The sequence below is a fragment of the Triplophysa dalaica genome, chromosome 17 (assembly GCF_015846415.1).
Source record: "Triplophysa dalaica isolate WHDGS20190420 chromosome 17, ASM1584641v1, whole genome shotgun sequence".
Classification (NCBI taxonomy): Eukaryota; Metazoa; Chordata; class Actinopteri; order Cypriniformes; family Nemacheilidae; genus Triplophysa; species Triplophysa dalaica.
Genome location: NC_079558.1, coordinates 20,525,944 through 20,553,643, shown reverse-complemented (window position 1 = coordinate 20,553,643; position 27,700 = coordinate 20,525,944). Strand labels below are relative to the sequence as shown.

Genomic DNA, 27,700 nt, shown 5'->3' with positions numbered 1-27,700 from the left:
TAATATTTCGGTTGCGCAATGATTTCCACCTCGGGCTAGCATGAGTCATTTGTACAGAAACTCACTTTAACCTTGTGTGAATAGACATTTGACCTGGAAATTCTTCAGTTTTTCTCTCAGTAAACGGCGTCACATATAACAGATGTTAAAATAAATATAAAATAAAAGGCATTATTTAAGTTCGAATTGTGTCACAACTCTGACGTTGGTCTTTGTTGTATGTGTAAACGACATCTCATCATTCAAAAACAACAAAAGAAAAGAGCTCCTGTTTGACAGGGGAGGTGTTTACGGGACGTGTCACGTTTTGACCTACAGTTTGACACACAGCAGGTGCGAGAGCGAGTCGCATTAAAACTATTTGAGGTAAGTCTAATATACAATGCTTTATTGAAGTTTATGTTTCATTTTACATTTAGTATCTTTTACAAAACAATGACTGATTTGAAATAATAGAAGCGAGCAGCTTTTTGCTATCAAGCAATGTTCAATAAATACTTCATTTATTGATTAAAAAAAATAATCAACATAGACAATTCCACAAAGTGATATAATCCTTTAGACAATCATTGTTTACATTTGCTAATCATTTGATAATAATTTCATTGTGTTTTATAATTTTCAGCAATACTGTATAAAAGAAAAATATAAATGTTTTTGCATGAAATTTAATACTTCAATTAATTCTATTCGGTTGTCAGGCAATATTATACTCTTGAAAATAAATGTGCTACGAGTGGTTCTCCACTGCGATGCAAATAATGAACCATATAAGCCTGTAACTTTCATAATCTTAAAACGTTTTCCACTAGAATTTTTTTTGTGAAAGATTCTTTGGATGTTATAGTATGAGACCGTACACAAACCCTTCCTTTTTGGCATTTATTAATCGACGGACCTTTATTTTTAAGAGCGTGTCCCTCATTTATCACAAGATTCATGCTTCTTTTTTGTGTTTATAACAGGTTTTACCTTTGGCTTTGTACTCATAGGAATCATGGGAATATCACATATTCATCTCCTGACGTTCATATCAGTTCTGTCTCTGGGTAGGCTCTTGATATTTCACTAACAGTTTTAAATTGACTATTATAAATACATTTAAAATGAACATTTTTACTATTTATTTCTGCATTTTCTTCATCAGCCAGTGCACAAACACCAACGACAACAGGTAAATTCGGACTTCAATTTAAATAAGATCAAAACCAGCGTTTCCTAAGGGGGGGAGGGTAGGGAGTACCCACAAGGGTCCCCAGCTAACTTCGAAGAGGGACTCAGGATGACTAGTTAGACAAAAAGAGCATTCAAAAATTTGAAACAAAAAACCCCCCAAATGTCCTGTTTATAACAAGCTCCAAAATATTTTACTGGGTAGGATTTTGAGTTTTTGTAAAGTAGGAGGGGGGCCTTTGAATATTGCGAGATATCGGCCTTGGAGTCAAAAAGGTTGAGAACCCCTGATCTAAAATCTGATCAAATATTCATGTTACATTCATCTGAACAACCAAAAATATGAATGTCTTTCATGTTGCCCTTTTTCAAAAACTCTTTTATGATGTTTTGATGTGTTTATTCTTTCAGTGACTCCACAACAAACAAGTCAATCAGTGACATCAACAACCACCACTACTCCTTCAAGTATGTTACACTCAGTGTTGTTTATGATGGTGTGTTTTATGACAGTTTTTGACTGTAGTGTCCCTGCTGTTGCAATTATGTCTGAAGCAAATTTTGGTGCAAAAAATAAATAATTCAAAATAATCAAATCAAATGATGGAGAAAATGCAACTGTACAAAACAAAGCAAATACTGACCGTTCTTATCATCACCTGTTACACCTGTATGATATTTTTATATTAGTATTCTTCACACAAGTGCAGAATTGAATACTTTATTTTTCTTTAAACAGGCCATCGTAGGAAAAAAATTGCGATCTCTAACAAAGACTGACGTTTACACATGCACTAGCAGAACTCCGTTACACTTCGATCAATCTGCATGTTTTTAACTGATAAAGTGAATTTGTTACTGTGTGATAAGGTAGCCGAGGCAGTGGCAGTAAATAGGAAAGTAGGCAAGGACTCCAGCATTATTCAAGAGAGAAATGTCTTTACTTAGAGTTTCAATCAAGTTAGTACAATGATCATGTCCCAACAAACAGAAGTTCACCAGAAACAAACCAAAAAGAAAACAAAAAGAACTCTCAACAAGTTGGCTACTAGTCCAACATACACCTTTGTTTCGTTCAGCCCAGCTCTTTGTTCTTTTATAGCTTTTAACTCCTCCTTCCATTTTCAAATTAGCCAATGGTAACCCCTCTTTAGTTACTTAACTAACATTCATAAAGCTAGAGAGGGTCCATAAGCTTTCAAACAACTTCTTTAATAACCTTTAGTGTTAACAATACATTATACAACCTTAAATTCATCAAAGATACATTCATCAATGAAGTTTAGTCCCAATATTCTTAATGACCAACTCCGCCCCTCCAGGATGACAAGGTCGGTTTCCTGGTTGCAAACCCTCCTACTAGTTAACAACCAGCACCGGTAAGACAAAGAAACACAAAACATTAATACCCACACATTATTTATCCACTCTAGAAACGGTCAACATGGAATGTGCACCTTTCATGTAACCGTTTCTCAGAAAGAATTACCAAAATAAAGATCTTTCAAAACAGTTTGGTTTGTTTACATTTACCTCTAACTTGCTAAGGCTCTACATCACATTTCTCCCTTTCACCTCCTCCGGATGATCTGAATTAGGCAAGCGGGATAAATAATCAGCTATTAAATTCTTTTTACCTGGACAGTGCTCAATCGTAAACCTATATGGCTGCAGAGTCAGACACCAGCGCAGTATTCTTGAATTGCTATTCTGCATAGTCTGCATCCACTTCAGGGCTCGATGATCCGTTCGTAGAGTGAACTCCCGTCCAAGTAAATAGTAGCGCAAAGAGTCCACTGCCCACTTAATGGCTAGGCCCTCCTTTTCAACAGTGGAGTACCGTTGTTCTCTTTCAAAGAGTTTTCTGCTCAAAAACAGCAATGGCTTTTCCTCCGAAGACTCTCCTTGAACTAGTACAGCTCCTAGTCCGACATCCGAGGCATCTACCTGTACAGTAAATTTCTTCGAGAAGTCAGGGCTCTTCAATACCGGTTCCTGGCACAACAAATCTTTCAGAGATGTAAAGGCATGTTCACATTCATTGGTCCAACAGAATTTAGAGGGACTCTTCTTGGTACAGTTAGTTAGTGGAGTAGCTATAGTTGCAAAATGCGGAATAAATCGTCTATACCAACCGATTAGCCCCAAAAAGGACCTCACTTGCTTCTTGGTTTGAGGCCGTGCAATGCTTCGAATGGCCTTTAGCTTCTCCACCTGTGGTCGAATTTGTCCACATCCTAACAAGTACCCCAAGTACCTTACTTCCGTCTGAGCCCAAGAACATTTAGAGGTGTTAATTGTGAGTCCAGCCTCTTGAAGCTTATTCAGAACACCAGTAAGATGTTGCAGATGTTCTTGCCATGACCCACTGTATACCACCACATCGTCCAAATAAGCAGCTGCATACTGCTCACATCCTGCCAACACGCGATCCATCAATCTCTGGAACGTAGCTGGAGCTCCATGTAAACCAAAGGGCATAACTGTATACTGATATAACCCAATGGGAGATCGAAATGCAGTAAGGGTTTTGCAAGAAGGATCTAAGGGCACTTGCCAATATCCTTTGCATAGGTCTAGCGTCGTCATATACGTTGCTTTACCCAGTCTCTCAATCAATTCATCGATACGGGGCATTGGATAGGAGTCAAAACAAGACACGCTATTTAGCTTTCTAAAGTCAGTACAAAACCTAACTCCTCCATCTTTTTTCGGAACCAGTAATATAGGACTTGACCACTCACTATTGGACGGTTCAATGATCCCCATTTCCAACATGATCTTGATCTCATTCTTTAACTTTTCCACCATAGATTCTGGAACTCTGTAAGGTTTTTGTCGGACCGGAGTATTGTCTTTCAAGACGATGTTGTGCGTAAGAACCTCAGTCCGACCAGGTCTCTCCTGAAAAAGAGTAGAAAAAGACTGGACCATCTCCGTTAGTTGTGATCGACGAGGGATGTTTCAGTGTGAGAAATCTCCCAAAACCTCGTGGAACGTCCGAACTGGCTCCATATCGGTTTCCTCCTCTTCCTCCACTACTTCCCTCACCATCATCACTTGGTCTTTACGATCTGGAAGATCTTTGGGTTCACACTCTGTCAGTTTCTCCCTGAATTCCTTTAAGAGATTCACATGTAGCACTTGTCTTGGTTGCCTCCTTTCAGGGCACAAAATCTCATATGTTGATGGACTCAGTTTTCGTGTGACCACATACGGACCTTGCCACTTGGCTAACAATTTATTTGTACCTGATGGTAGCAGTACCAGAACTTTCTGTCCAGGTTTCAAGTTCCTCTCACGCGCATGCACATCATACCATCCCTTTTGTTTCTGTTGGGCTGCACGTAAATTCTCCTTGGCCAGAGTCCTGTAATTCTCCAACTTGTCTCGCATCTGCAAGATGTAAGAAGCTATACTGCACTGGTCTGGTTTCTCTGCGGTCCACGACTCTTTGAGCACGTCCAGGGGACCACGCACTTGCCTGCCAAACAAAAGTTCAAAAGGAGAGAAACCGGTTGAGCATTGAGGAACCTCTCGATATGCAAAGAGAAGATAAGGAAGCCATTTATCCCAATCCCTCCCAGATTCATCAACAAACTTCTTAATCATGCTCTTTAATGTACCGTTAAAACGTTCTACCAGACCATCAGTTTGAGGATGGAATGGCGTCGTTCTAATCCCCTTGATACCCAATTGTTGATACATAAGTTTCGTTAGTTTGGCCATAAAGTTAGTCCCTTGATCTGTGATAATTTCAGAGGGAACACCAACTCTCGATATCAAATCAACCAAACATCTTACAATGTGTTTAACCTTCACTGAACGCAAAGGGTACACCTCTGGATACCTGGTAGCATAGTCACATATTACCAATGCAAATTGGTGACCCGTACTACTTCTCACTAACGGACCTATAACATCCATCCCTATGCGTTCAAATGGGGTCCCAATAATCGGCATGGGTTGTAAGTAACTTCGGTTTGCTTTTCGAACAGGTGCTACCATTTGACATTCATAACATGTTTTACAAAATTCTTGCACATCTTGGTACATTTTTGGCCAAAAAAACCTCTGACTTATCCGCTCATAAGTCTTCTGTTGACCTAAATGTCCTGACCAAGGTATGGTATGCCCCAGATGTAAAATCATCTGATGCAGTTCTTTCGGGACCACTAACCTAGGATTTTCGATATCATCGAGGTACAAAAGATCATCCGTTACAATGTACCTATCCCCACCAAATTTTGGTTCACCCACAGGTTTACCCTCTACCTCACACAGTTTCTGGAACAAGGGCTGTAAGGTAGGATAATTTTTCTGTAATTCCCTAAAGTTTTCAGGAATTTGCCAACGAGAATCAGTTAGTTCCAACCCAGGGTCAGAAAGTTTGCACAAATTCAGGACCCTATCTTTCCCCATATGTTTTTCTTGTCTTTTCTGTCTTTTACTTTTTTTATCCCTCCCCACAGTACCAAACAATTCAGCCTCTGCTGTAGGAAGAGGTTGTAACCCTTTAGTCTGGGAACGTGTGACTACGGCACACAATTTGGAAGTTGCCTCCACCAATTCAGTGAAACCAGGAAAATCTTCCCCTATCACCACGTCATGAGATAATTTCTCAACTACTCCCACTCGTAACAGGTATGCTTGTTCATCAATTACCATAGAAACAACTGCAGTTGGGTATGTCTGTTCATCCCCGTGTACACAGCCTAAACATACAGTATCACCATAGTTTAACATTTCAGAACTCAGCAATTCAGATTTAACCAGAGTTTGAGTACTACCTGTGTCAATCAGCGCCTGAGCGGACTGACCATTAACAATTACCCTGACACGATGACTATCCTTCTACAGACTGTCCTAGGCTGCTAGGCGTTGGTAAAGGATGATGGTGAGTAGGTTGTCTGACCTGTTCCTCAGACTCCCACTCCATCTGAGGTTTTTGACAAATAGTAGCCTTTAGCACCTTTAATTCATCAAACAATATCTTTTCATTTCTTTGTTGTTGTGTCATGAATTGTCTTATTTCTGAAAGGAAATCTTGACCTCCCGGAACTCTTTCCGCACTTTCTCGAGGTGTACCGAATTTACCAGTCTTTGGTCTCACTACCGGTTCTTGCACCTCCACCACTTGAAACAAGTCGGTCATGGCTCCCTCTGATGCCTCCACCTCCACATCCAGATCTCCTGCTTGCTTTTCCTCCTCCTCCTCCTCTCCTTCAGAAAACAACACTGGATGAGCTCTGGTACACCTTTGAGGCAATCCCTGTCCTTTAGCGGCCATCTTGAAATGTATAACTTGCCTCTTCTACTGCCAATTACTCCTTGAAGACTCCAAATCCCACTTCTGACACCAATTGTGATAAGGTAGCCGAGGCAGTGGCAGTAAATAGGAAAGTAGGCAAGGACTCCAGCATTATTCAAGAGAGAAATGTCTTTACTTAGAGTTTCAATCAAGTTAGTACAAGGATCATGTCCCAACAAACAGAAGTTCACCAGAAACAAACCAAAAAGAAAACAAAAAGAACTCTCAACAAGTTGGCTACTAGTCCAACATACACCTTTGTTTCGTTCAGCCCAGCTCTTTGTTCTTTTATAGCTTTTAACTCCTCCTTCCATTTTCAAATTAGCCAATGGTAACCCCTCTTTAGTTACTTAACTAACATTCATAAAGCTAGAGAGGGGCCATAAGCTTTCAAACAACTTCTTTAATAACCTTTAGTGTTAACAATACATTATACAACCTTAAATTCATCAAAGATACATTCATCAATGAAGTTTAGTCCCAATATTCTTAATGACCAACTCCGCCCCTCCAGGATGACAAGGTCGGTTTCCTGGTTGCAAACCCTCCTACTAGTTAACAACCAGCACCGGTAAGACAAAGAAACACAAAACATTAATACCCACACATTATTTATCCAATCTAGAAACGGTCAACATGGAATGTGCACCTTTCATGTAACCGTTTCTCAGAAAGAATTACCAAAATAAAGATCTTTCAAAACAGTTTGGTTTGTTTACATTTACCTCTAACTTGCTAAGGCTCTACATCACATACTGTTTATTGCTCAAAGTCAAAGCTTATGAATTCACTTGCACTGAGAGGGGGACCGACCAATCACAACAGCCTGAGAAGCTTTAGACCAGAAGAAATCCAGTCTTTTTGTTAAAAGAGGGACAGCGGTGAACAATAGACTTGAAATATAAAGCGTTTTTTTAAATTAGAAACATGAACATGTATTTTGAAACACCCAAAAAACATCATCAATGCCTCGAAAACAGCAAAGACGGGTTCCTTTAAATCAGTTTTTGTGAGCAGGAGGGGGTCTTTGAATATTGCTTGATATTGGCCTTGGAGTCAAAAAGGTTGAGAACCCCTGATCTAAAATCTGATCAAATATTCATGTTACATTCATCTGAACAACCAAAAATATGAATGTCTTGCATGTTGCCCTTTTTCAAAAACTCTTTTATGGTGTTTTGATGTGTTTATTCTTTCAGTGACTCCACAACAAGTAAGTGAATCAGTGACATCAACAACGACATCCACTACTCCTTCAAGTATGTTACACTCAGTGTTGTTTATGATGGTGTGTTTTATGACAGTTTTTGACTGTAATGTCCCTGCTGTTGCATTTGTGCCTATAGCTTATTTTTGTACTAAAATAAATAATTTAAAAGAATCAAATCAAATTATGGAGAAAATGCAGCTGTACAAAACAAAACAAATACTGAGATTTCTAGTCATCACCTGTTAGTGTGTTGGAATTGAATGCTTTTTTTTTCTTTAAACAGGTCTTCAATGGCAAGGTAAGAACAGAGCCTTGAATTAAACTATTGTGTCTTAATACAACAATCATCATAAATGAGACTCAGATGTAAATCAATGTTTGTTTTGTCTTTCAGCGACACCAGAGAACTTCTATCCATTCGGCTCGGCAGTAGGAGACGTCCACTCTCTTGTTCCTGATAATGAAAACTTCACCCCTGTTAACCTGTCCAGTCCATTTCAGTATTTTGGGCGGCAGTATCACCTGATATATGTAAGAATTTCATCAACACAGCTCTGATAAACCACTGTAGTATTCAAGTTAGTTCATCCTTCACTGTTTGTCTGGTAGATTTGAGCTGAATTCTCTTAATACAGGTGAACAATAATGGATTCCTTTCACTCAGCCGAGAGAGACCACAGATCGACCCTTTGCTTTTTCCGTATGGAGGTGAAGATTTAATCGCTCCTTTCTGGACTCAACTCTATAGTGTCGTTGCGTATTATCAGGAGTACACATCTGGAGATGTGCTCACACGCGCCACTCAAGATATAAACAGTTATTATCCTGGTCTGAGCTTCAGCGCTTCTTGGGTCTTTGTGGCAACTTGGGACACTCTTGCAGATAATACATATTCAGATCTTTCAGTTCTGGTAGGTTTGTTTTTCATACCTATAAAGTGTAAAAGTTTTGACACAAACTGCTGTGCCTGTAAATGTGACGATGAATGTTTCAAATCTTTTCAGTTAATCTCAGTTCAGGTGGTTTTAATTTCGGATGGAAGTCGTTCTTTTATCCTGATGAACTACGGTGACATTGAAAATAGCTTTCAAGCTAAGGTAAAAGAAAGTGATCACATTAAAAACATTTTATACTCTATTCTGGTTCAGTATGTTAACGTCGTATTTGATTTTATGTTTTAAATAGGCCGGTTATGGCACAATAGACTCCACACATTATTTTGTCATTCCTGGTTCAAACGATTCGAACCTCGTCCCAAACCTCAAGCACACAAGTAATGTACACGTTCCGGGTCGCTGGGCCTTCATGGCGTATCCAGGTAAGCATTACATTTATGATCATCAAACATGCATATTTTATATTATGAGTTGGTTTTTCACACGTTGTTACTCTTTCTTCTCTTCAGAAAATTTAGTAGGTCTTCAAATGAAAGTCACCTCATATTTGGACCTAACAGATAATGGAAAGCTTGCGGTTGTTTTGGAGCAAGTAAGTCACGCTTAGTTTGACTATTTATTCAAAAGACGCTTATAATAAACAGTAATATGCATAAATGTTAAACTGTCGCTTCAACTTTGTTTCAGATAAAACATGAGCTGGTTATTCGTGGCCTGCCAAGTAACGTGCAGCTTTCCGCACGAAGAGTTAAGAAAAACCCGTGAAGGTTTTTCCAAACCAGTTTACGTCTCTGATGGTGAAGAATCATGTTATTATCAGAGGAATGAAGCAAAAATTTATGTTGCTCAGGAATGTTTGTGTGCCTTTCAATCTTCAACTCACTTTCTGTACGTCAAACACACATGCACAAATGATGAAGAAGTGTTTTGAACAAATAAAAAGCTGTTACATTTCATTATTTAATAATATTAATAAAAATCACTGGTTATTCTATATAATAACTACATTTTGTTTGTTTTTGCTTTCTTCTGTTATTGAATGTCTTTATTAACTGTATGTCTTTTAAACACTAAATACTTGCTTTGAACTTGCCTTCATAGATTGCTAAATCTGTTTAAACATCTTTATAAATATGTTTCGGCAGTAATGAATGTATGAATGAATGAATAAAAAATGATGCACTGACACCACATCCTGTGCTAGCTAAACTGAATATAAATCCATAAAAATCCAGCCAGGATTTTTTCTTTAAATTGCTTTTTAATTATTTTACATTTTGTGGCTTAAAGGGTAAATGAAGGAGATAAAGAACAAATGTTCTCTACCAATGTTCATTAAAAATAACATACATGGTTAAGAAGCTTTGTGGTCATGGTTTATCTTTTATGTTTTGATGAACTAATGATGAAAATAACAAAAACTAAAACATAATGTTGTGTTGTTTTCTCATAGACTTCTATAAATGTAAATTAACATCACTTTTACATAATAATAAAAAAGCCAGCCAATAAGCCAATTTTGCAAATTTTAGGCAAAAGGAGACTTTTTAATTGAAGACACTAAATTATTCCAACTTTTATTTTTTGTTTGATTTTTTTGTCGTATAGCATAATCCTTATAGTTCCCTGTGTGTTATTCTACAAGTTTGATGATCTAACTATTTTTCTTAATGGAAAAATTATGAATAAGTTTTCAATAACTATCGACCAGTAGTGTATATTTGTATATTTACTCCTTTAAACCTACAACAGATGCAACTTAACACAAGAATACTCTATCAGGCAAACTCCAGCAGGCATTGTTCTCATAAAGGGCATTTGTCATGCATCCCTTCCATGTCTGTGTCCCTCCCTTCACTGCTACAAAGCGAGTCAAATAAGAGTGACAGTTTGGGTCTGTGTCGGGAATTTCACCTACAGCCAGAACAACAGTCTGCTCCACAAACCTATGAGATATTCTGAATTTATCGTCACTTTTAATTAGTTTAATTGTTGCCATAATTTGATGAATTTGATGGATATTGCTTAAAAGCAGTGCATTATATTTTATATAAGGCAATGTTTATGTGTGTATATATTTATATATATAATTTGTACAATTCAATATAAATACTGTATATATATATATATATATATAAATACATCAAAACAATACACTTTTTTAAATTATTAACTTTATTAATTATTAAAAATTGTCAACGTTAACAAGCACTTTTAAATCCTTTTTGTTTTTTAGGTATTTGCAAAACCCAGTGACAAACATGAGAGGTGACCATGATAATGTAATTTTTTTAATATTAAAGATGTCTCTAATTACAGCACCAGGACCCCGAAACAAGTTATCATGAGATCTCTTCAGCAACATCTCCTGCTGTTGATGTCAGTCCTGTCACTCGGTGAGTTTGATTTTCTATTTGAATGTCACACTTATCATTGTAACATCAAACACAAATGCCATTGTATTAAAATATACATTAAAATCTTGCTTGTTTTCCTCAACAGATCAGGTGACAACAGATGGGTAAATATAGGCCTAGATCTGAACTAAAACCAGTTCACCCTGTTGAACATGCAACGCAGTAAAAGAATGAATATGAATGAACCATTCAGATTATCATCACTTGAGCCTTAAATTCTTTATTCTTTTTTTAAGCCCCAGGAAATGTCTAACCATTTGACTCAGTCGCTGGAATTACTGCTGTTGAAGATTAAAACTAAATTTATATTGGCCTCACGTGTCCATTTGTTTTCTTTGGCCGCATTTACCACCAGCTCCCTGAGAATCTGCATCATAAATGAGACTTGCAGGTCAGTTCATGTAGATTTTTTTTGTGTCTCTGTTGGATGTGTTCACCCTGGTGGATTGTGATGGAAGATCACAGACGGTGCCGAGTGATGTTGAGCTCTCAGACAAGCAATGCACTGACACGTTTCTCATCTTTGCAGGAATCCTTGTTTCAAGGGGTTTTAATTTGAGGGTTATTTTTCTTCAACAAAAACGTTGCCGTGACACTAAATTTAGTGCTGGTAAACGAACACAAAACAAGAATCATGAAATATTACAAAAATATTAATGATAATGACATCATTTGTTTTGTCATTGTTTCTTCAGGCTGGTTATGAATCTGTAAACTCTGCACGTTATTTTGTCATCCTTGACTCAAGCGATGGAAACACCATTCCGAACCAAAAGAACCCCAGTGATTACTTTATTTTATATAGCGCCTTTAAAAGTAGCATCTCAAAGTGCTTCACATAGGTCAGAATAGAGGGACACAAATTTAACATATTCTAGAGATCAATAACAACAAGAAAGACAAAAAGAGAAACATGCAATTTCACTAAAAATATTATACAATGCAAATATAAAGAAAAACAAAGCACTCACATATCTTACAGAAAAGCTACCCTAAAAAAGTAAGTTTTAAGAGAGGATTTAAGAATATTATGAGATTCTGCATTTCTTATCTCAAAGGAAAGAGAATTCCATAGCTTTGGAGCCAGAGAGGAAAAATTCCTATCACTCATAGATTTTAAGCGAGTTGCCGGGACCATTAAAAGACCAGCTTCAGTAGAACGGAGGTTACGTGCTGGGGTTGTAGGGTACCAAAAGATCTGACAAATATTGTGGAGCCAAATCATTTAAGGCCTTGTATGTCAGCAGAAGGATTTTAAAATCAATTTGTAATTAGACAGGAAGCCAATGTAAGGTTTCCAAAAAAGGTGTTATGGAACACTTGCACTTGTCCTAGTCAGGATGCGAGCTGCAGAGTTTTGAACTGTAATATAAGGGTAGCTTTTGATGCTCCAGCCAACAATGCATTGCAATAGTCAATCCGAGAGAAAACAAATGTGTTAATTAATTTTTCATCCTCAGAAAAAGACAGCATGGGGCGTAATTTGGCAATATTTCTGAGATATGTTCTGAGATATAGTTAAAAAGGTACTTAAACTGTATTCTGAACATGTAGACCAAATGTTTAGTTAGCATCACATGTCACTCCCAATTTTTTTATTTAGTTTGAAACTGTAAAATAGAGCCATCCACTTTTATGGCTTAAAGCTCAGTTTGACGTAACTGGTGAGGTGAACCAATGAGCATCACTTCAGTCTTGTCACTGTTCAAACAGAGAAAATAATCAGACAGACATATTTTATCTTAGAGATACATTGAGAAAGAAAAGAAACCGTTGCGTAAACACTGTATTTTGAATGTATGTATATAGGCATAAAAATGAAAGTGAAGTCCAAGTGATCTCAGAAGTTTCACCAAAGGAAAAATGTACATGCTAAAAAGTATAGGGCCCAAAATTGAACCCTGGGGCACTCCAGATTTCACCACCCCGACCTCACATCTACAACCGCCCAATACAACAAATTGCTTGCGTTCTGTAAGGTAATAGCAGAGTCAGAAACACCAAAAACTGTCTGTGGGAGAGTAAAATACAATGATCGATAGTGTCGAAAGTGGCACCAAGATCCCGAAGAATCAATATCGATAGATCCCCAGTATCAGAAGCAATTAACATGTAATTTGTGAACTTAACCAAAGCTGTTTCAGTGCTTTGCAATGGAAGGAGGCCAAATTGAAGGGGTTCAAAGAGATCATTGACAGTTAGGTGAGACCGCAATTGAGAAGCAATAATTTGTTCTAAGATTTTTGCAAGGAAGGGAAGATTTGATGATGGCTGAAAAAAAAATTGGGTTGTCAAAAACAATATTGTTTGTTCTAGGTACAGGGGTGACAGCAGCAATTTTAAGTGCCTCTGACACAACACCACTACCCAGGGAGTCATTAATAATACCCAGCACAAAAGTACATAAAGATTCAAAGCACCACTGAAACAGGCTATGTCAATTTTGCCTAAGAGCATTTGAACATTTCTGTCAGATTTTTTCAGCTGAAACAGGAGCTGGTTGATCGAGGTCTTCCAAGCAGCGTGGAGCTGAATTTAAGAAGTTTATGTCAGTGCTGTTTAAATAAATATTTGCTTTTAAGAAAAGCAATTGATCACATTTATAATTTATTTGAAGATAAGCATCTGCTAAAAAGGAATGTTGCTCTGCTGGAAGGGAAACATTTTTTTCTGTCTGTTGTTACCCTTTGGTGTCTCACGTAATGTTCACAAAGGCAATCATGCAGTAGTGTAACTTGTCCTCTGTGTGCTACAGTAAGTTGGAGACGTGACAATGAGCACCTCTCATACCACACAACTCACATTATGACATTTGATCTAATCTCATGTGAAGTTATTGGAAAAATTTGTTTTCTGATTTCTGAAAATGCTGTCGCTCTTAGTTTTTATACACAAACACCTCCATGTTCACAATGCCCTAAAAACAAAGTCTCCATGGAGGGAATCTGAATATTTCCATTTAGATATTTTATAACTTAAAAATAGCAAGCCAACACGCGCTGGTAGCATCATAGCTATAGCACAACTAATCTATCACTTAAGATCACTGTAGACAACAACAGTAAATAATTTATTCCACACGTTTGCCCACAAAAAAGTATATTACTTCAATCACTGCGAATCCACTCTTTGCATGGGATAACATAACACTAAAGAGAAGCAGTCTCTCCTCGGAGAACAGATCCCTCCTGCTTAAAATCAGTCTCCTCCAAGTGACCGGTAATGTGGAGCACCTGTTGTCAATCAGAGACCAGAGAGGATAGTCAGAGCGACAAAAGAACAACATTTCCCAGCATGCAGCACTCAAAATATTACGCCAACATTTCTCTTTCAAAATAACGTAACTATGTTAAAGATGATTGGGGAAATTATGCAATTGGTAAAGCAACAGATATATTAAATATATTAGCAACAACGCCTGATTTTATTTGTTATTCTGTCTGGTAACATTACTGTGGCAACCAACCTGTAATTGAACATCTCTTATAACCTGAGCCTTGTGTGTTGATTATTCAGTAAATGTTGAAATCAATATACAAACTAATACAAATAAATAGATACATAGTAATACTCTGTGGCGAATTTTTTTTGGCACATGAGGAAAAAGCTTTTAAATAAAACTAGATTGTATATTTGAAAATTAAAAGATGCAGAAAGGTTTGTGTGAGGGTTGGGTAAAGAGTGATATACACTGGCCGTGTACAGTATAAAATAATGATGTCTATGGAAAGTCCCCATAACACTGTGCTTTTGTCTCGTTTATTTATGTTTAAGATATGCGTAGTATAATTTATTTATTTTAGTTAGTGTCTGAACCTAAACTTATTTTAGGCAATATTTCTATTTTTTAATAACATTAGGGTTGTAGAAAGTACATAGGCCTACATTTATACAGAGTTTAAGTGATGTTTTTCAGTATTACTTTGAGTTGTTTTAATAACTGCTTTATTAAATAAACATTTGACCTAGAAGTTCTTCAGTTTTTTTGGTCACACATAAAATAAAAGGCAATAATAGTTTGAATTGTTACACAACTGTGATGTTGAGTTTTGTTCAAACAGTTGCTGGTAGTGTAAATGACATCACAGCGCTGTCTGACAGGGAGTTGTTTATGGGTCGTGTCACGTTTAAAAACTCAGAAAACTTCTGTTTCGACAGTTTGACACAGCAGGTGCGAGAGCCTGTTGCATGAAACTATTTGAGGTAAGTCTATAAGTTGTTTTTATTTAAGTTTATGTTTCATTTTACGTTTAGTATCTTTGACAAAACAATGATATAATAGAAGCTAGCAGCATTATGATATCAAGCTATGTTCAATAAATAGTTGCATTTATTGATTAATAAAAATAATCAACATTAACAATTCCACTAAGTGATATAATCCTTTAGATTATTGTAGTTTACAGTTGATAATGTATACCATATAATTTAATATCATGTGTTTCATAATTTTCCGGATTTTTCCTGTTGCATTACTGTATTTTCTCTTAAACATTTGAACAATGCAATAGTGTAAAAAAAAATAATAGAAATACTTTTGAATGAAATTTAATACTTCAATTAATTCTTGTTCGGTTTACTTTTGTCAGGCAATAGTATAATCTTAAAAATAAATGTGCTACAAAAGGTTCTGCACTGCGATGCCGAAGATGAACCATTTATATTTTGCGGCTTCAGACAAATTTTTTTTTTGGTGTCTCTTTTGGTCGCAAATGTTGCCGACCCCGGCTCGATACCTTTCATAATCTAAAAACGTTTTCCACTAGAAAGAGCTTTTTTGTGAAAGATTCTTCGGATGTTAAAGGTGCTTTATGGGACCGTACAAAAACTACTCTTATATGGAATTTATTTGTCGACGGACATTTATTTTTAAGAGCGTGTCTCTCATTTCTCACAAGATTCATTCTTCTTTTTTATGTTTAGAACAGGTTTTACCTTTGGCTTTGTACTCATAGGAATCATGGGAATTTCACAAATTCATCTCCTGACGTTCATATCAGTTCTGTCTCTGGGTAGGCTCTTGTCATGTCAATAACAGTTTTAATTTGACTATTACAAAGACATTTAAATGAACATTTTACTACTTATTTTTGAATTTTTCTTCATCAGCCAGGGCACAAACAACCACAGGTAAATACAGACTTTACTTTCAATAAGATCTTAACCAGCGGTTCTCAACGGGGGGGGTAGATTTGGCAGTGCCCAGCTGACTTCCAAGGGGGGCTCAGGATGACTAATTTGACAAAATGAGCATTGAAATACATTGAGGCCACTTTCCCCGTGATATAATTTTTTAAGCTTTAGTTAGTGTGCAATGTTGCCGTAAGAGCATAAATAATACCTGCAAAATGATAAAGCTCAAAGTTCATTGCCAAGCGAGATGTTGTCTTAAAAGAATTCGCTTTTCAAGAACTACAGAGAACAGCTGGATCAGACTACTGTCCTCTACTTCCCGGGTACATGATGTCATCATTCTGAGTTCTTTTAATAAACTCCGCCCAAAGGAATTCCCCCAAAAAGGGGCATAACCTTCCTTATAGAAGAGGAAGAGCCGCTGGAGTAGTGTTCGGTTAACAGAGATCGTTAACATTTGACAGAGCTACGCGCTAAACTACTTTCACTTTCATCACAGTCGTACAGCTGGAAATACAAGTTCAGCTACACACATTCTAAGATAACCAACGGTGAAATAACAGCTTCCATGACTTTAACATCAGCTGTGAAAGCTGTTCTGTAGCTCATTGGTAAGTGCATTGCGTTAACAATGCAAGGTTGTGGGCTCGATCCCTGGGGATTGCAAGTACCTATGTAAAATGTATAGGGTAAAGCAATGTAAGTTGCTTTGGATAAAAGCGTCTGCCAAATGCCTAAATGTAAATGTTCTGTATAATACACTGTTATTGTGTGTGTGCACTTACCTCTAAAACACTTCTATGAAACGTCCATTGAAGTCCTGCTTGCAAATGTCTCCTGTTCAATCTCCTGGTTTTATTATCCAACTCGTGTCTAATATAAAAAGTCAAAACTCTTCTGTTATTAGTGATAATAAAACCGGTCTGACGCCATTCGGTCTGGTGTCATTTCCCTCGCCATAGTAGGAAAAATTGCGCTCTCTAACAAAGACTGACGTTTTCACATGCACCAGCAGAACTCCGTTACACTTCGATCAATCTGCATGTTGATAACTAATAAAGGGAAGTTATTACTGTTTATTGCTCAAAGTCAAAGCTTATGAATTCTCGTGCACTGAGAGGGGGACCGACCAATCACAACAGCCTGAGAAGCTTTAGTCAGCTTTACCAATCAGAGTGTTTCGGATGGAGGGACTTTATACAGACCAGAAGAAATCCAGTCGTTTTGTTAAAAGAGGGACAGCGGTGAACAATAGACTTGAAATATAAAGCGTTTTTTGAAATTAGAAACATGAACATCCATTTTTAAACACCCAAAAAACATCATCAATGTGTCGAAAACAGCAAAGACGGGCTCCTTTAAATCAGTTTTTGTGAGCAGGAGGGGGCCTTTGAATATTGCTGGATATTGGCCTTGGAGTCAAAAAGGTTGAGAACCCCTGATCTAAAATCTGATCGAATATTCATGTTACATTCATCTGAACAACCAAATATATGAATGTCTTGCATGTTGCCCTTTTATTATAACTCTTTTATGATGTTTTGGTGTGTTTATTCTTTCAGTGACTCCACAACAAACAAGTCAATCAGTGACATCAAAGACCACAATCACTACTCCTTCAAGTATGTTACACTCAGTGTTGTTTATGATGATGTGTTTTATGCCAGTTTTTAAGTATGATGTGTAATGTTCTTGCTGTTGCATTTGTGTCTACAGCTAATTTTTAGACTAATTATAAATAATTTCAAAATTATTCAATCAAGTGATTGTAATTGTAAGATAGCAAATATTGACAGTTCTAGTCATCATCTGTTACACCTGTATGATGTTTTTATATTAGTATTCTTCACACAAGTGTGTTGGAATTGAATGCTTTTTTTTTCTTTAAACAGGTCTTCAATGGCAAGGTAAGAACAGAGCCTTGATTTAAACTATTGTGACTTAATACAACAATCATCATAAATGAGACTCAAATGTAAATCAATGTTTGTTTTGTCTTTCTGCGACACCAGAGAACTTCTATCCATTTGGCTCAGCAGCAGGAGACAACCACTCTCTTGTTGCTGATAATGAAAACTTCTCCCCTGTTACCCTGTCCAGTCCATTTCAGTATTTTGGGCGGCAGTACCACCTGATATATGTAAGAATTTCATCAACACAGCTCTGATAAACCACTGTAGCATTCAAGTTAGTTCATCTATCGCTTTTTGTCTGGTAGATTTGAGCTGAATTCTTTTAATACAGGTGAACAATAATGGATTCCTTTCACTCAGCCGAGAGAGATCACAGATCGACCCTTTGCTTTTTCCGTATGGAGGTGAAGATTTAATCGCTTCTTTCTGGACTGAACTCAATAGTGTCGGTGCGTATTATCAGGAGTACACATCTGGAGATGTGCTCACACGCGCCACTCAAGATGTAAACCGTTATTATCCTGGTCTGAGCTTCAGCGCTACTTGGGTCTTTGTGGCAACTTGGGACACTCTTGCAGATAATACATATTCAGATCTTTCAGTTCCGGTAGGTTTGTTTTTTATACCTATAAAAGGTAAAAGTTTTGTCACAAACTGCTGTGCCTGTAAATGTGACGATGAATGTTTCAAATCTTTTCAGTTAATCTCAGTTCAGGTGGTTTTAATTTCGGATGGTAGTCGTTCTTTTATCCTGATGAACTACGGTGACATTGAAATAGGCTTTCAAGCGAAGGTAAAAGAAAGGGATCACTTTAACAACATTTTATAACATTTACTGGTTCAGTATATTAACTTCGTATTTGATTTCTTTTGTTTTTACCAGGCGGGTTATGACACAATAGGCTCCACACATTATTTTGTCATTCCTGATTCAACCGATGGAAACCTCATCCCAAACCTCAAATACTCAACTAATGTAAACGTTCAAGGTCGTTGGGCTTTCTCTGCAAATCAAGGTAGATTTCATTTACATATGCCGTATGTTAGAAATATTTTTATTTTGTACTGTTACAGCACTTTTGGAAAGTAACGATGGCAAATTTCTCATTCATGATGCATTCTGGAATAACAATCAAATTCTTGTAGAATACTACATAGTCATCACCTGTTCTGTGTTATTTTGTATGTTCTTCAGGAATTCAATTCTTTTTCTTTTTCTTTAAACAGGAATTGTTCAATTTACAGGTATGGACAGACTCTTGAATTGATAATAGTGCTTCTCACAACCTGAACACACAATGTTTGGTAAACATCTTAAATAAGGGTGAAATGTAAACTCCTCCCTCAAATTGTGTTTGTGTTTCTTCTCTTTGTGTAACTAGAGACCTTCTATCCAGTTGGTTTGGCGGCAGGAGACAAACAAACTCTTGTTGCTGAGACTGAAAACTTTGATTGGGTTACCCTGTCCAGTCCATTTCAGTATTTTGGGCGTCACTATCACCTGATATATGTAAGAATTTCATCAACACAGCTCTGATAAACCACTATAGCATTCAAGTTAGTTCATCCTTCGCTGTTTGTCTGGTTGATTTTTACTGATTTCTCTTAATACAGGTGAACAATAATGGACTTCTTTCATTAAGCCGAGAGATACCAGAGGCGAACCCTTTTCCTTTTCCATATGGAGGTGAAGATTTAATCGCTCCTCTCTGGACTGAACTCGATGACTATGGTCTCGGTGCGTACTATTATCACGAGTACACATCTGGAGAAGTGCTCACACGCGCCACTCAAGATATAAACCGTTATTATCCTGGTCTGGGCTTCAGCGCTTCTTGGGTCTTTGTGGCAACTTGGGACTTCGTTCAAACTTGGGATGGGAATGTATTCTCAAATCATTCAGCTCCGGTAGGTTTGCTTTTCAAACCTTTAAAGTTTAAAAGTTTTGACACAAACTGCTGTGCCTGTAAATGTGACGATGAATGTTTCAAATCTTTTCAGTTAATCTCAGTTCAGGTGGTTTTAATTTCGGATGGTAGTCGTTCTTTTATCCTGATGAACTACGGTGACGTTGATGTGATAAGTTTTCCAGTGGAGGTAAAAGAAAGTGATCACATAAACAATATTTTATACTCTGTAATGGTTCAGTTTGTTTACTTTGGATCTGATTTTATGTTTTTAACAGGCGGGTTATGACACAATAGGCTCCACACATTATTTCGTCATTCCCGATTCAACCGATGGAAACCTCATCCCAAACCTCAAATACTCATCAAATGTAAACGTTCAAGGTCGTTGGGCTTTCTCTGCAAATCAAGGTAGATTTCATTTACATATGCCGTATGTTAGAAATATTTTTATTTTGTACTATTACAGCACTTTTGGAAAGTAACGATGGCACATTTCTCATTCATGATGTATTGTAGAATAACAATCAAATTCTTGTCAAATACTACATAGTCATCACCTGTACTGTGTGTAATATTTTGTATGTTCTTTAGGAATTTAATTATTTTTATTTTTCTTTAAACAGGCATTGTACAATTTACAGGTATGGACAGACTCTTGAATTGAAAATAGTGTTTCTCACAACCTGAACACACAATGTTTGGTAAACATCTTAAATAAGGGTGAAATGTCAACACCTCCATCAAATTGTGTTTGTGTTTCTTCTCTTTGCGTCACCAGAGAACTTCTATCCAGTTGGTTTGACGGCAGGAGACACACAACTGTTTGTTTTCGCTGCTGAAAGCGTTGTTGAAGTTAGCCTGTCCAGGCCATTTCTGTATTTTGGCCGCTCGTACAATATGATATATGTGAGAATTCAATTCCATTATTTTAAATACAACTGTAAATGTACACAGCCATGAAAAACCTCTGTGACATTCTGTTTGATTGATTTCTCTTAACACAGGTGAACAATAATGGACTCCTTTCGTTCAGCCAACCCATTGCAGAGATGGAACCTTTGTCTTTTTCATCTTACGGTGAAGATTTAATCGCTCCTCTCTGGACAGATCTGGATGATTTTGGATTTGGTATAGTTTACTATCAGGAGTACACATCTGGAAATGTGCTCACACGCGCCACTGAAGATATAAAAAGTTATTATCCTGGTTTGAGCTTCAACGCTAATTGGGTCTTTGTGGCAACTTGGGACTTTGTTCAAACTTGGGATGAAAGTGGGTTTTACCAGCATGCAGCCCCGGTAAGATTGTTGTTTGTTTTATTCTGTAAATCATTTCTTGTGGTAAGAACGGCTGTGACAGTTTTTTTAATTTTTCTCACATAATCTCGTTTCAAGTTGTTTTAATCTCAGATGGAAGTCATTCTTTTATCTTGATGAACTATGGTGACATTTCTGTGTTTGGTCGTGAAGCAGAGGTAAAACAAACTATATCACAGTAACACATTATATGAATATTTCTAGGTTTGGTTTATAAACACAGTATTTGATTTTATGTTTTAAATAGGCCGGTTATGGCACAATAGGCTCCACACATTATTTTGTCATTCCTGGTTCAAACGATTTGAACCTCGTCCCAAACCTCAAGCACACAAGTAATGTACACGTTCCGGGTCGCTGGGCCTTCATGGCGTATCCAGGTAAGCATTACATTTATGATCATTAAACGTACATATTTTATTTTATGAGTTGGTTTTTCACACGTTGTTACTCTTTCATCTCTTCAGAAAATGTAGTCGGTCTTCAAATGACAGTGACCTCATATTTGGACCTAATAGAAGGAGGAAACCTTGCGTTTGTTTTGGAGCAAGTAAGTCACGCTTAGTTTGACTATTTATTCAAAAGCATCTTATAATAAACAGTAATCTGCAAGAAATGTTAAACTGTCGCTTCACCTTTGTTTCAGATAAAACATGAGCTGGTTATTCGCGGCCTGTCAAGTGACGTGCAGCTTTCCGCACGAAGAGTTAAGAAAACCCCGTGAAGGTTTATCCAAACCAGTTTAAGTCTCTGATGGTGGAGAATCATGCCATTGTCTGGTCTCAGGAATGTTTGTGTGCCTTTCAATCTTCAACTCACTTTCTGTTTCTCATACACACATGCACAAATGATGAAGAAGTGTGTTGAACAAATAAAAAACATTACACTTTATATCTTAAATAAGAACTTTCTTTGGTTTGTTGCTTTCTTTTGTGTTATTGAATGTCTTTATTAACTCTATCTCTTTTAAACGCCTTAAATACTTGCTTTGCACTTGCCTTCATAGATTGCTTAAGGATAACTTTAAAACGCTTTTCAACATCTTGGTAAATGTTTTTTGGCAGTAATGATGCATTGACACCACATGTGCTGGATAAACTGAATATAAGTCAATAAAAATCCAGCCTGGGTTTTTTCTTTAAATTGCTTTTTTATTATTTTACATGTTGTGGCTTAAAGGGTAAATAAAGGAGATAAAGAACAAATGTTCTCTGCCAATGTTCATTTAAAAATCACATACATGGTTAAGAAGCTCTGTGGTTATAGCTCATTAAAATAACAAAAATGAAACATAATGTTGTGTTCCTTTCTCATAGACTTCAATAAATATAATCTTTTTCATTATAAGCATATAAAATTGTATTTAATAGAAAATGACTTGAAAATGGATCACGTTTACTCAAACAAATTTGGGTGAAACGCCAAAAAGTAGCTTATCTGCAAAATTATGTAAATTTTAGCCAAAAAGTGACTTTTTAATTGAAGACAGAAAATTATAACAATTTTTATTTTTTGATTAGATTTTTGAGTCGTATAGCATAATCCTCGCCTTTGTATAATTCTACAATTTTTATGATCTTATTTTTTCGTAAATGGAAAAAATATCCATAAGTCCATAAGTGTTCAATCACTATCGACCAGTAGTGTATATTTACTCCTTTAAACTTTCAACAGTTGCAACTTAACACAAGAATACTCTATCAGGCAAACTTCAGCAGGCATTGTTCTCATAAAGGACATCCCTCTCATGTGTGTGTCCCTCCCTTAACTATAAAGCGAGTCAAATTCGAGTCACAGTTTGTGTCTGTGATTTGAAGGAATTTCACCTACAGCAAGATCACCAGTCTGCTCCTTAAACCTGTTTGAGGTATAACGAATTAAACATCTCTTTTAATGTATTTAATTTTTATTTGATGTATTTGATGGATATTGTTTAAAACCATTGCATATTGAGTAATATAATTTAATGTTTATGTGTGTATATATACATGTCGTTTTTCCGAAACCGCAGATGTCCAAATTCGCTGTTTTTTATATACCTGTATATTGTTTTTTCAGTGCAAATACGTAAAAAAATCAAAAAGTGTTCGGGATATAAATATTAAAGCTGTCTCTTATTACAGCACCAGGACCCCAAAGTCATCATGAGATCTCTTCAGCAACATCTCCTGCTGTTGATGTCAATCCTGTCACTCGGTGAGTTTGATTTTCTATTTGAATGTCACACTTATCATTGTAACATCTAAACACAAATGCCATTGTATTTAAATATACATTACAAATACAAATACTCATACAAAAATAAAAAATGTAATGTAAAATGTAAAAAATACAAATATTGCTTGTTTTCCTCAACAGATCAGGTGACAACAGCACAAATGGGTAAATATAGGCCTAGATCTGAACTAAAACCAGTTCACCCTGTTGAACATGCAACGCAGTAAAAGAATGAATATGAATGAACCATTCAGATTATCATCACTTGAGCCTTAAATTCTTTTTTCTTTTTTTAAGCCCCAGGGAATTTCTATCCATTCGATTCAGTCGCTGGAAGTATTGCTGTTGAAGATGAAAACTCAACTTATGTTGGCCTGTCGCGTCACTTTGTTTTCTTTGGCCGTATGTACCACCAGCTCTATGTGAGAATCGGTTTCATTTTTATTATTTAAAATGCTTTGCAAACATAACCTGTATACATTGCAGTTCATAATGTCGTATTTTTCTCTGTTGACTGATATATCGTCTTTTTTTCTGCAGGTGAATAACAACGGGCATCTTTCATTCATCCACCCATCAACAGATTTTATTCCTGACCCTCCACCCAGCTACAGTGGTGAAGATATCATCGCTCCTCTCTGGACCGACATTGACGTCAGTCCGAATGGTTTCATCTCATATAAAGAGTACATAGAAGGAGATCTGCTCGCAAACGCCACTCAGGACATAAACCTTTATTTCCCCGATCTCAGTTTTACCGCAACTTGGGTGTTTGTGGCAACTTGGCACCGAGTCGCGTACTTTCTTCACCCCGGCACGGTGAGTTCGGCTGCTTCATTTACCCTGATGGATTGTGATGGAAGATCACAGACAGTGTCGAGTGATGTGTGGCTCTCAGACATGCAAAGCTCTGACACGTTTCTCATCTTTGCAGGAATCCTCGTTTCAAGTGGTTTTAATTTCAGACGGTTATTTGTCTTTTGTTCTCATGAATTACGAAGACATTGCCTTGACACCAGATTTGGTGCTGGTAAACGAACACACAAAAGAATCATGAAATATTGCAAAAATGTTCTACGAATGATAATAACATGATTTGTGTTTTTTTCAGGCTGGTTATGACACCGTAAACTCTGCGCGTTATTTTGTCATTCCTGACTCAAGAGATGGAAACACCATTCCGAACCTAAAGAACTCCAGTAACGTAAATGTTCCGGGTCGGTGGGTCTTCAGGGTGGACAGTGAACAAGGTAACATGCAAAACCATTTTAGTTTGCTTAGGAGATGTCGGTATTTATTAAAGGGGTGATATGAGGCAGCTAAAACAAATGTTTTTTTCGTGTGTTTGAGATGCTATGCAATGTGTCTACACGATGTAGGTTAAAAAACGATTTATTTTCCACACATTGTGCATGTTTGTATCTCCCCTTTTCCCGCCTATCTGAAACGCGCAGATGTTTTTCAAAACTCACCGCTCTGAACAGCGAGGTGTGCTATGATTGGCAAGTTAACCAGTGCGTGGTGATTGGTCGAATACTGCAAGCGTGTGACGGAAATGTGACGCCTCCTACCATATTTGGAACATCGTGGTTCCAAAGCAATTGTACTGACAGGCACGCCCACCTACTTGCTATACATTTGGCCAGTCTTTGTTAAATCATACCAGGAACTAATGTAGATTTGTGGGGGTGTGGTTACAGGAGGCGTTTCAGGCAGGTCTGGGTGAGCATTCGCTTTTAGATAGAGTGCATCTTTTGTTCTGACACTTAATTTTAGCAATTTTACGTGTCTACTACATGCATGTTCCACTTATAAAACACCAAAGACACAGAAAACACAACGGTTCTGTTCAAAAGCAATGACGTGACTTCCCCACAGTGATGTTAATATATCTTTCCTGTACAATGTTCATGTATACTCAAGAATACTGTATGAATAATTCAACACAATATGTCATGTGGTGTGTGTCTCTTAGAAACTGTCGTTGGACTTCAAATAAGAGTCACCTCATATTCGGATCTGACAGAGATTGGAAACATTCCATTCATTTTGGAGAAAGTATGTTGCATTTACAATAATATAATTATTAATTATTATTAATTATAATTATAATATAAAAATACACTTCTCATACATGTCAATTTTGCCTAAGAGCATTTGAACATTTTTGTCTGATTTTTCAGCTGAAACAAGAGCTGGTTGATCGAGGTTTTCCAAGCAGCTTGGAGCTGAATTTAAGAAGGGTGGAAAAGGCAACACCGTAATGTTAGAAGGGCCAATGTGTTTTATGTCAGTGCTGTTTCAATCATTGTTTAATGTCAAGAAATAAATCATATGTTGCTTTAACATGCAATTTATCACGTTCATTGTTTAAAAGTCAAGCAACTGCTAAAAAGGAATGTTGCTCTGCTGGAAGGGAAACATTTTTTTCTGTCTGTTGTTACCCTTCGGTGTCTCACGTAATCCACACAAACACAATCATACAGTTGTGTATCTTGTCCTCTGTGTGCTACAGTAAGTTAGAGACATGACAATGAGCACCTCTCATGCCACACAACTCCCATTATGACATTTGATCTAATCTCATGTGAAGTTATTGGAAGAATCTGTTTTCTAATTCTGAAAAAACTTTTCAAACCTGTTGCTCCTGTTTAATTCCTGTTAATAAAAGTATAATGTATTTTATACAAAAATACCTGCATGTTCACTATCCCCTTAAAACAAAGTCTCCAGGGAGAGAATCTGAATATTTCCAAAACATTTTAAACTTTAAAATGTTTTTGTAAAAAAAAATATTCTTATTGACAATGTTATGTGTCATAAGACCACATTAACTAAATGATATTGTTATTATGTTAAAGAATTATTATGTTATTGGGAAAAACTATATAATTGGTAAATTGTAAGATTTGAGATATTAGCAACAACACCTGATTTTATTTGTTATTCTGTCTAGTAACATTACTGTGCCAACAAATATCAGAGGACGTAAATGAACATCTCTAATAACCTGAGCCTTGTGTGTTGATTATCCAGTAAAAGCTGAAATCAATGTACAAATTAATACAATTAAATAGAAACATAGTAAAACAGCATCATTTTGGCACGTGGGGAAAAAGCTTTTAATAAAACTAGACTAAGTGTATTTGAATGTGTAAAATGCAGAAAGGTTTGTGTGAGGATTGGGTTTAGGGTGATATAGACATGTACAGCATAAAATGTCTATGGAAAGTCCCCATAACACATGAGAGACAAAAAACCTGTGTAAAGTTAGCCTGGTGCTTTCTTCTTATTTATTTATATTTAGGATACATATAGTCTCATTAAAATATTCAATATAGGCTAATATAATTTTTCAAATTTAGGTTAAGTTCTTTATTTATTATAGTAAGTTAGTGTCTGAACCAAAATTTATTTTAGTTTATTGCTTAGGTAGTATTTTCATTTTTTGATAACATAAGGTTGTAGAATAGTTCATACATTTATATAGCGTACTACGGTACTATAGGCCGAGCTGATTTTTACATTCATCAGTATTTAAACCAAAAAATATCCACTCCTTTTCTCACCACAAGAGGGAAACATACACTAAGATAGTGAACACTGGGTTGTTTTATTATCATGGTCGGAATAATTGTTGACAGAACAAACTTTGGTTTATACATCAACTCCAGATTGCTTTTTGTTTTATTATTATACATTATCAATATAATTTAGTATTATTCATTTATTGTTATTATATGGCTCACGTCATAGGAACACCCTGTATTTGGGTAAAATCTCTGAAATCTCAAGATGATCCACGGTTGATGTGAGTTATGAGCGATAGGTGGCGATATCTAATGTGACCTGGCTGGCCATGACAATTGAAATAAATGGGAAAATTGAATCACGTGACGTTGTGTCTTTTACGTTTTGACGGCTTTCATATCTTAATAGTTGTGGGTTTCACCAAATGTATTAAAACAATGTTAATACAGTCTAAGAGCTTCCTTTGTGAAATGCATAATGATTCTTTTAGGGTAAAAATTTAGTTTTTGTTCGTTTTTGATGTGAAAATAGGTCACATTGTTTGCGTTTTATAACAGTTCTCTGTTCCTATTGTTAAACTGACAAAATCATGAGTGGATATTATTTTTCTACTGTAGTTTGTGTATGAACAGGGACATTTGTTGGTCATTGTCTTCGAATCCCCAAACACACT

At 36.6% G+C, this 27,700-nt stretch overlaps 2 protein-coding genes across 2 annotated transcripts in view; both read left to right on the top strand.

Annotated features, from left to right (window-relative positions):
* The window catches only part of LOC130438790 (uncharacterized), a 34,414-nt gene extending 12,038 nt beyond the window's left edge, over nt 1-22,376 (top strand). Inside the window, exons 14-21 of the mRNA XM_056770973.1 lie at nt 20,239-20,371; nt 20,587-20,604; nt 20,742-20,869; nt 20,968-21,261; nt 21,342-21,437; nt 21,527-21,659; nt 21,747-21,829; nt 21,926-22,376. Coding sequence (XP_056626951.1) covers nt 20,239-20,371; nt 20,587-20,604; nt 20,742-20,869; nt 20,968-21,261; nt 21,342-21,437; nt 21,527-21,659; nt 21,747-21,829; nt 21,926-22,003 — 963 coding nt within the window. The 3' untranslated portion in view covers nt 22,004-22,376. The remainder of the gene's footprint in view (nt 1-20,238; nt 20,372-20,586; nt 20,605-20,741; nt 20,870-20,967; nt 21,262-21,341; nt 21,438-21,526; nt 21,660-21,746; nt 21,830-21,925) is intronic.
* Nucleotides 22,377-23,091: 715 nt separating this feature from the next.
* Nucleotides 23,092-26,226, top strand: LOC130438811 (sushi, nidogen and EGF-like domain-containing protein 1). Its single transcript, XM_056771001.1, has 9 exons — nt 23,092-23,146; nt 23,403-23,475; nt 23,638-23,661; nt 23,794-23,918; nt 24,037-24,315; nt 24,431-24,526; nt 24,608-24,746; nt 25,472-25,554; nt 25,680-26,226. Exons 2-9 carry the CDS (start codon nt 23,424-23,426, stop codon nt 25,758-25,760), a joined length of 879 nt encoding a protein of 292 aa, XP_056626979.1. The 5' UTR covers nt 23,092-23,146; nt 23,403-23,423; the 3' UTR covers nt 25,761-26,226.
* Nucleotides 26,227-27,700: the final 1,474 nt, after the last annotated feature.

Coding starts and splice junctions, on each gene's coding strand:
- LOC130438811 (XM_056771001.1), top strand. CDS start 23,424: ATGAGATCTCTTCAGCAACATCTCCTGCTGTTGATGTCAATCCTGTCA. Junction 23,662..23,793: donor GGTGACAACAGCACAAATGG/GTAAATATAGGC, acceptor TCTTTTTTTAAG/CCCCAGGGAATTTCTATCCA. Junction 25,555..25,679: donor TTCCATTCATTTTGGAGAAA/GTATGTTGCATT, acceptor CTGATTTTTCAG/CTGAAACAAGAGCTGGTTGA.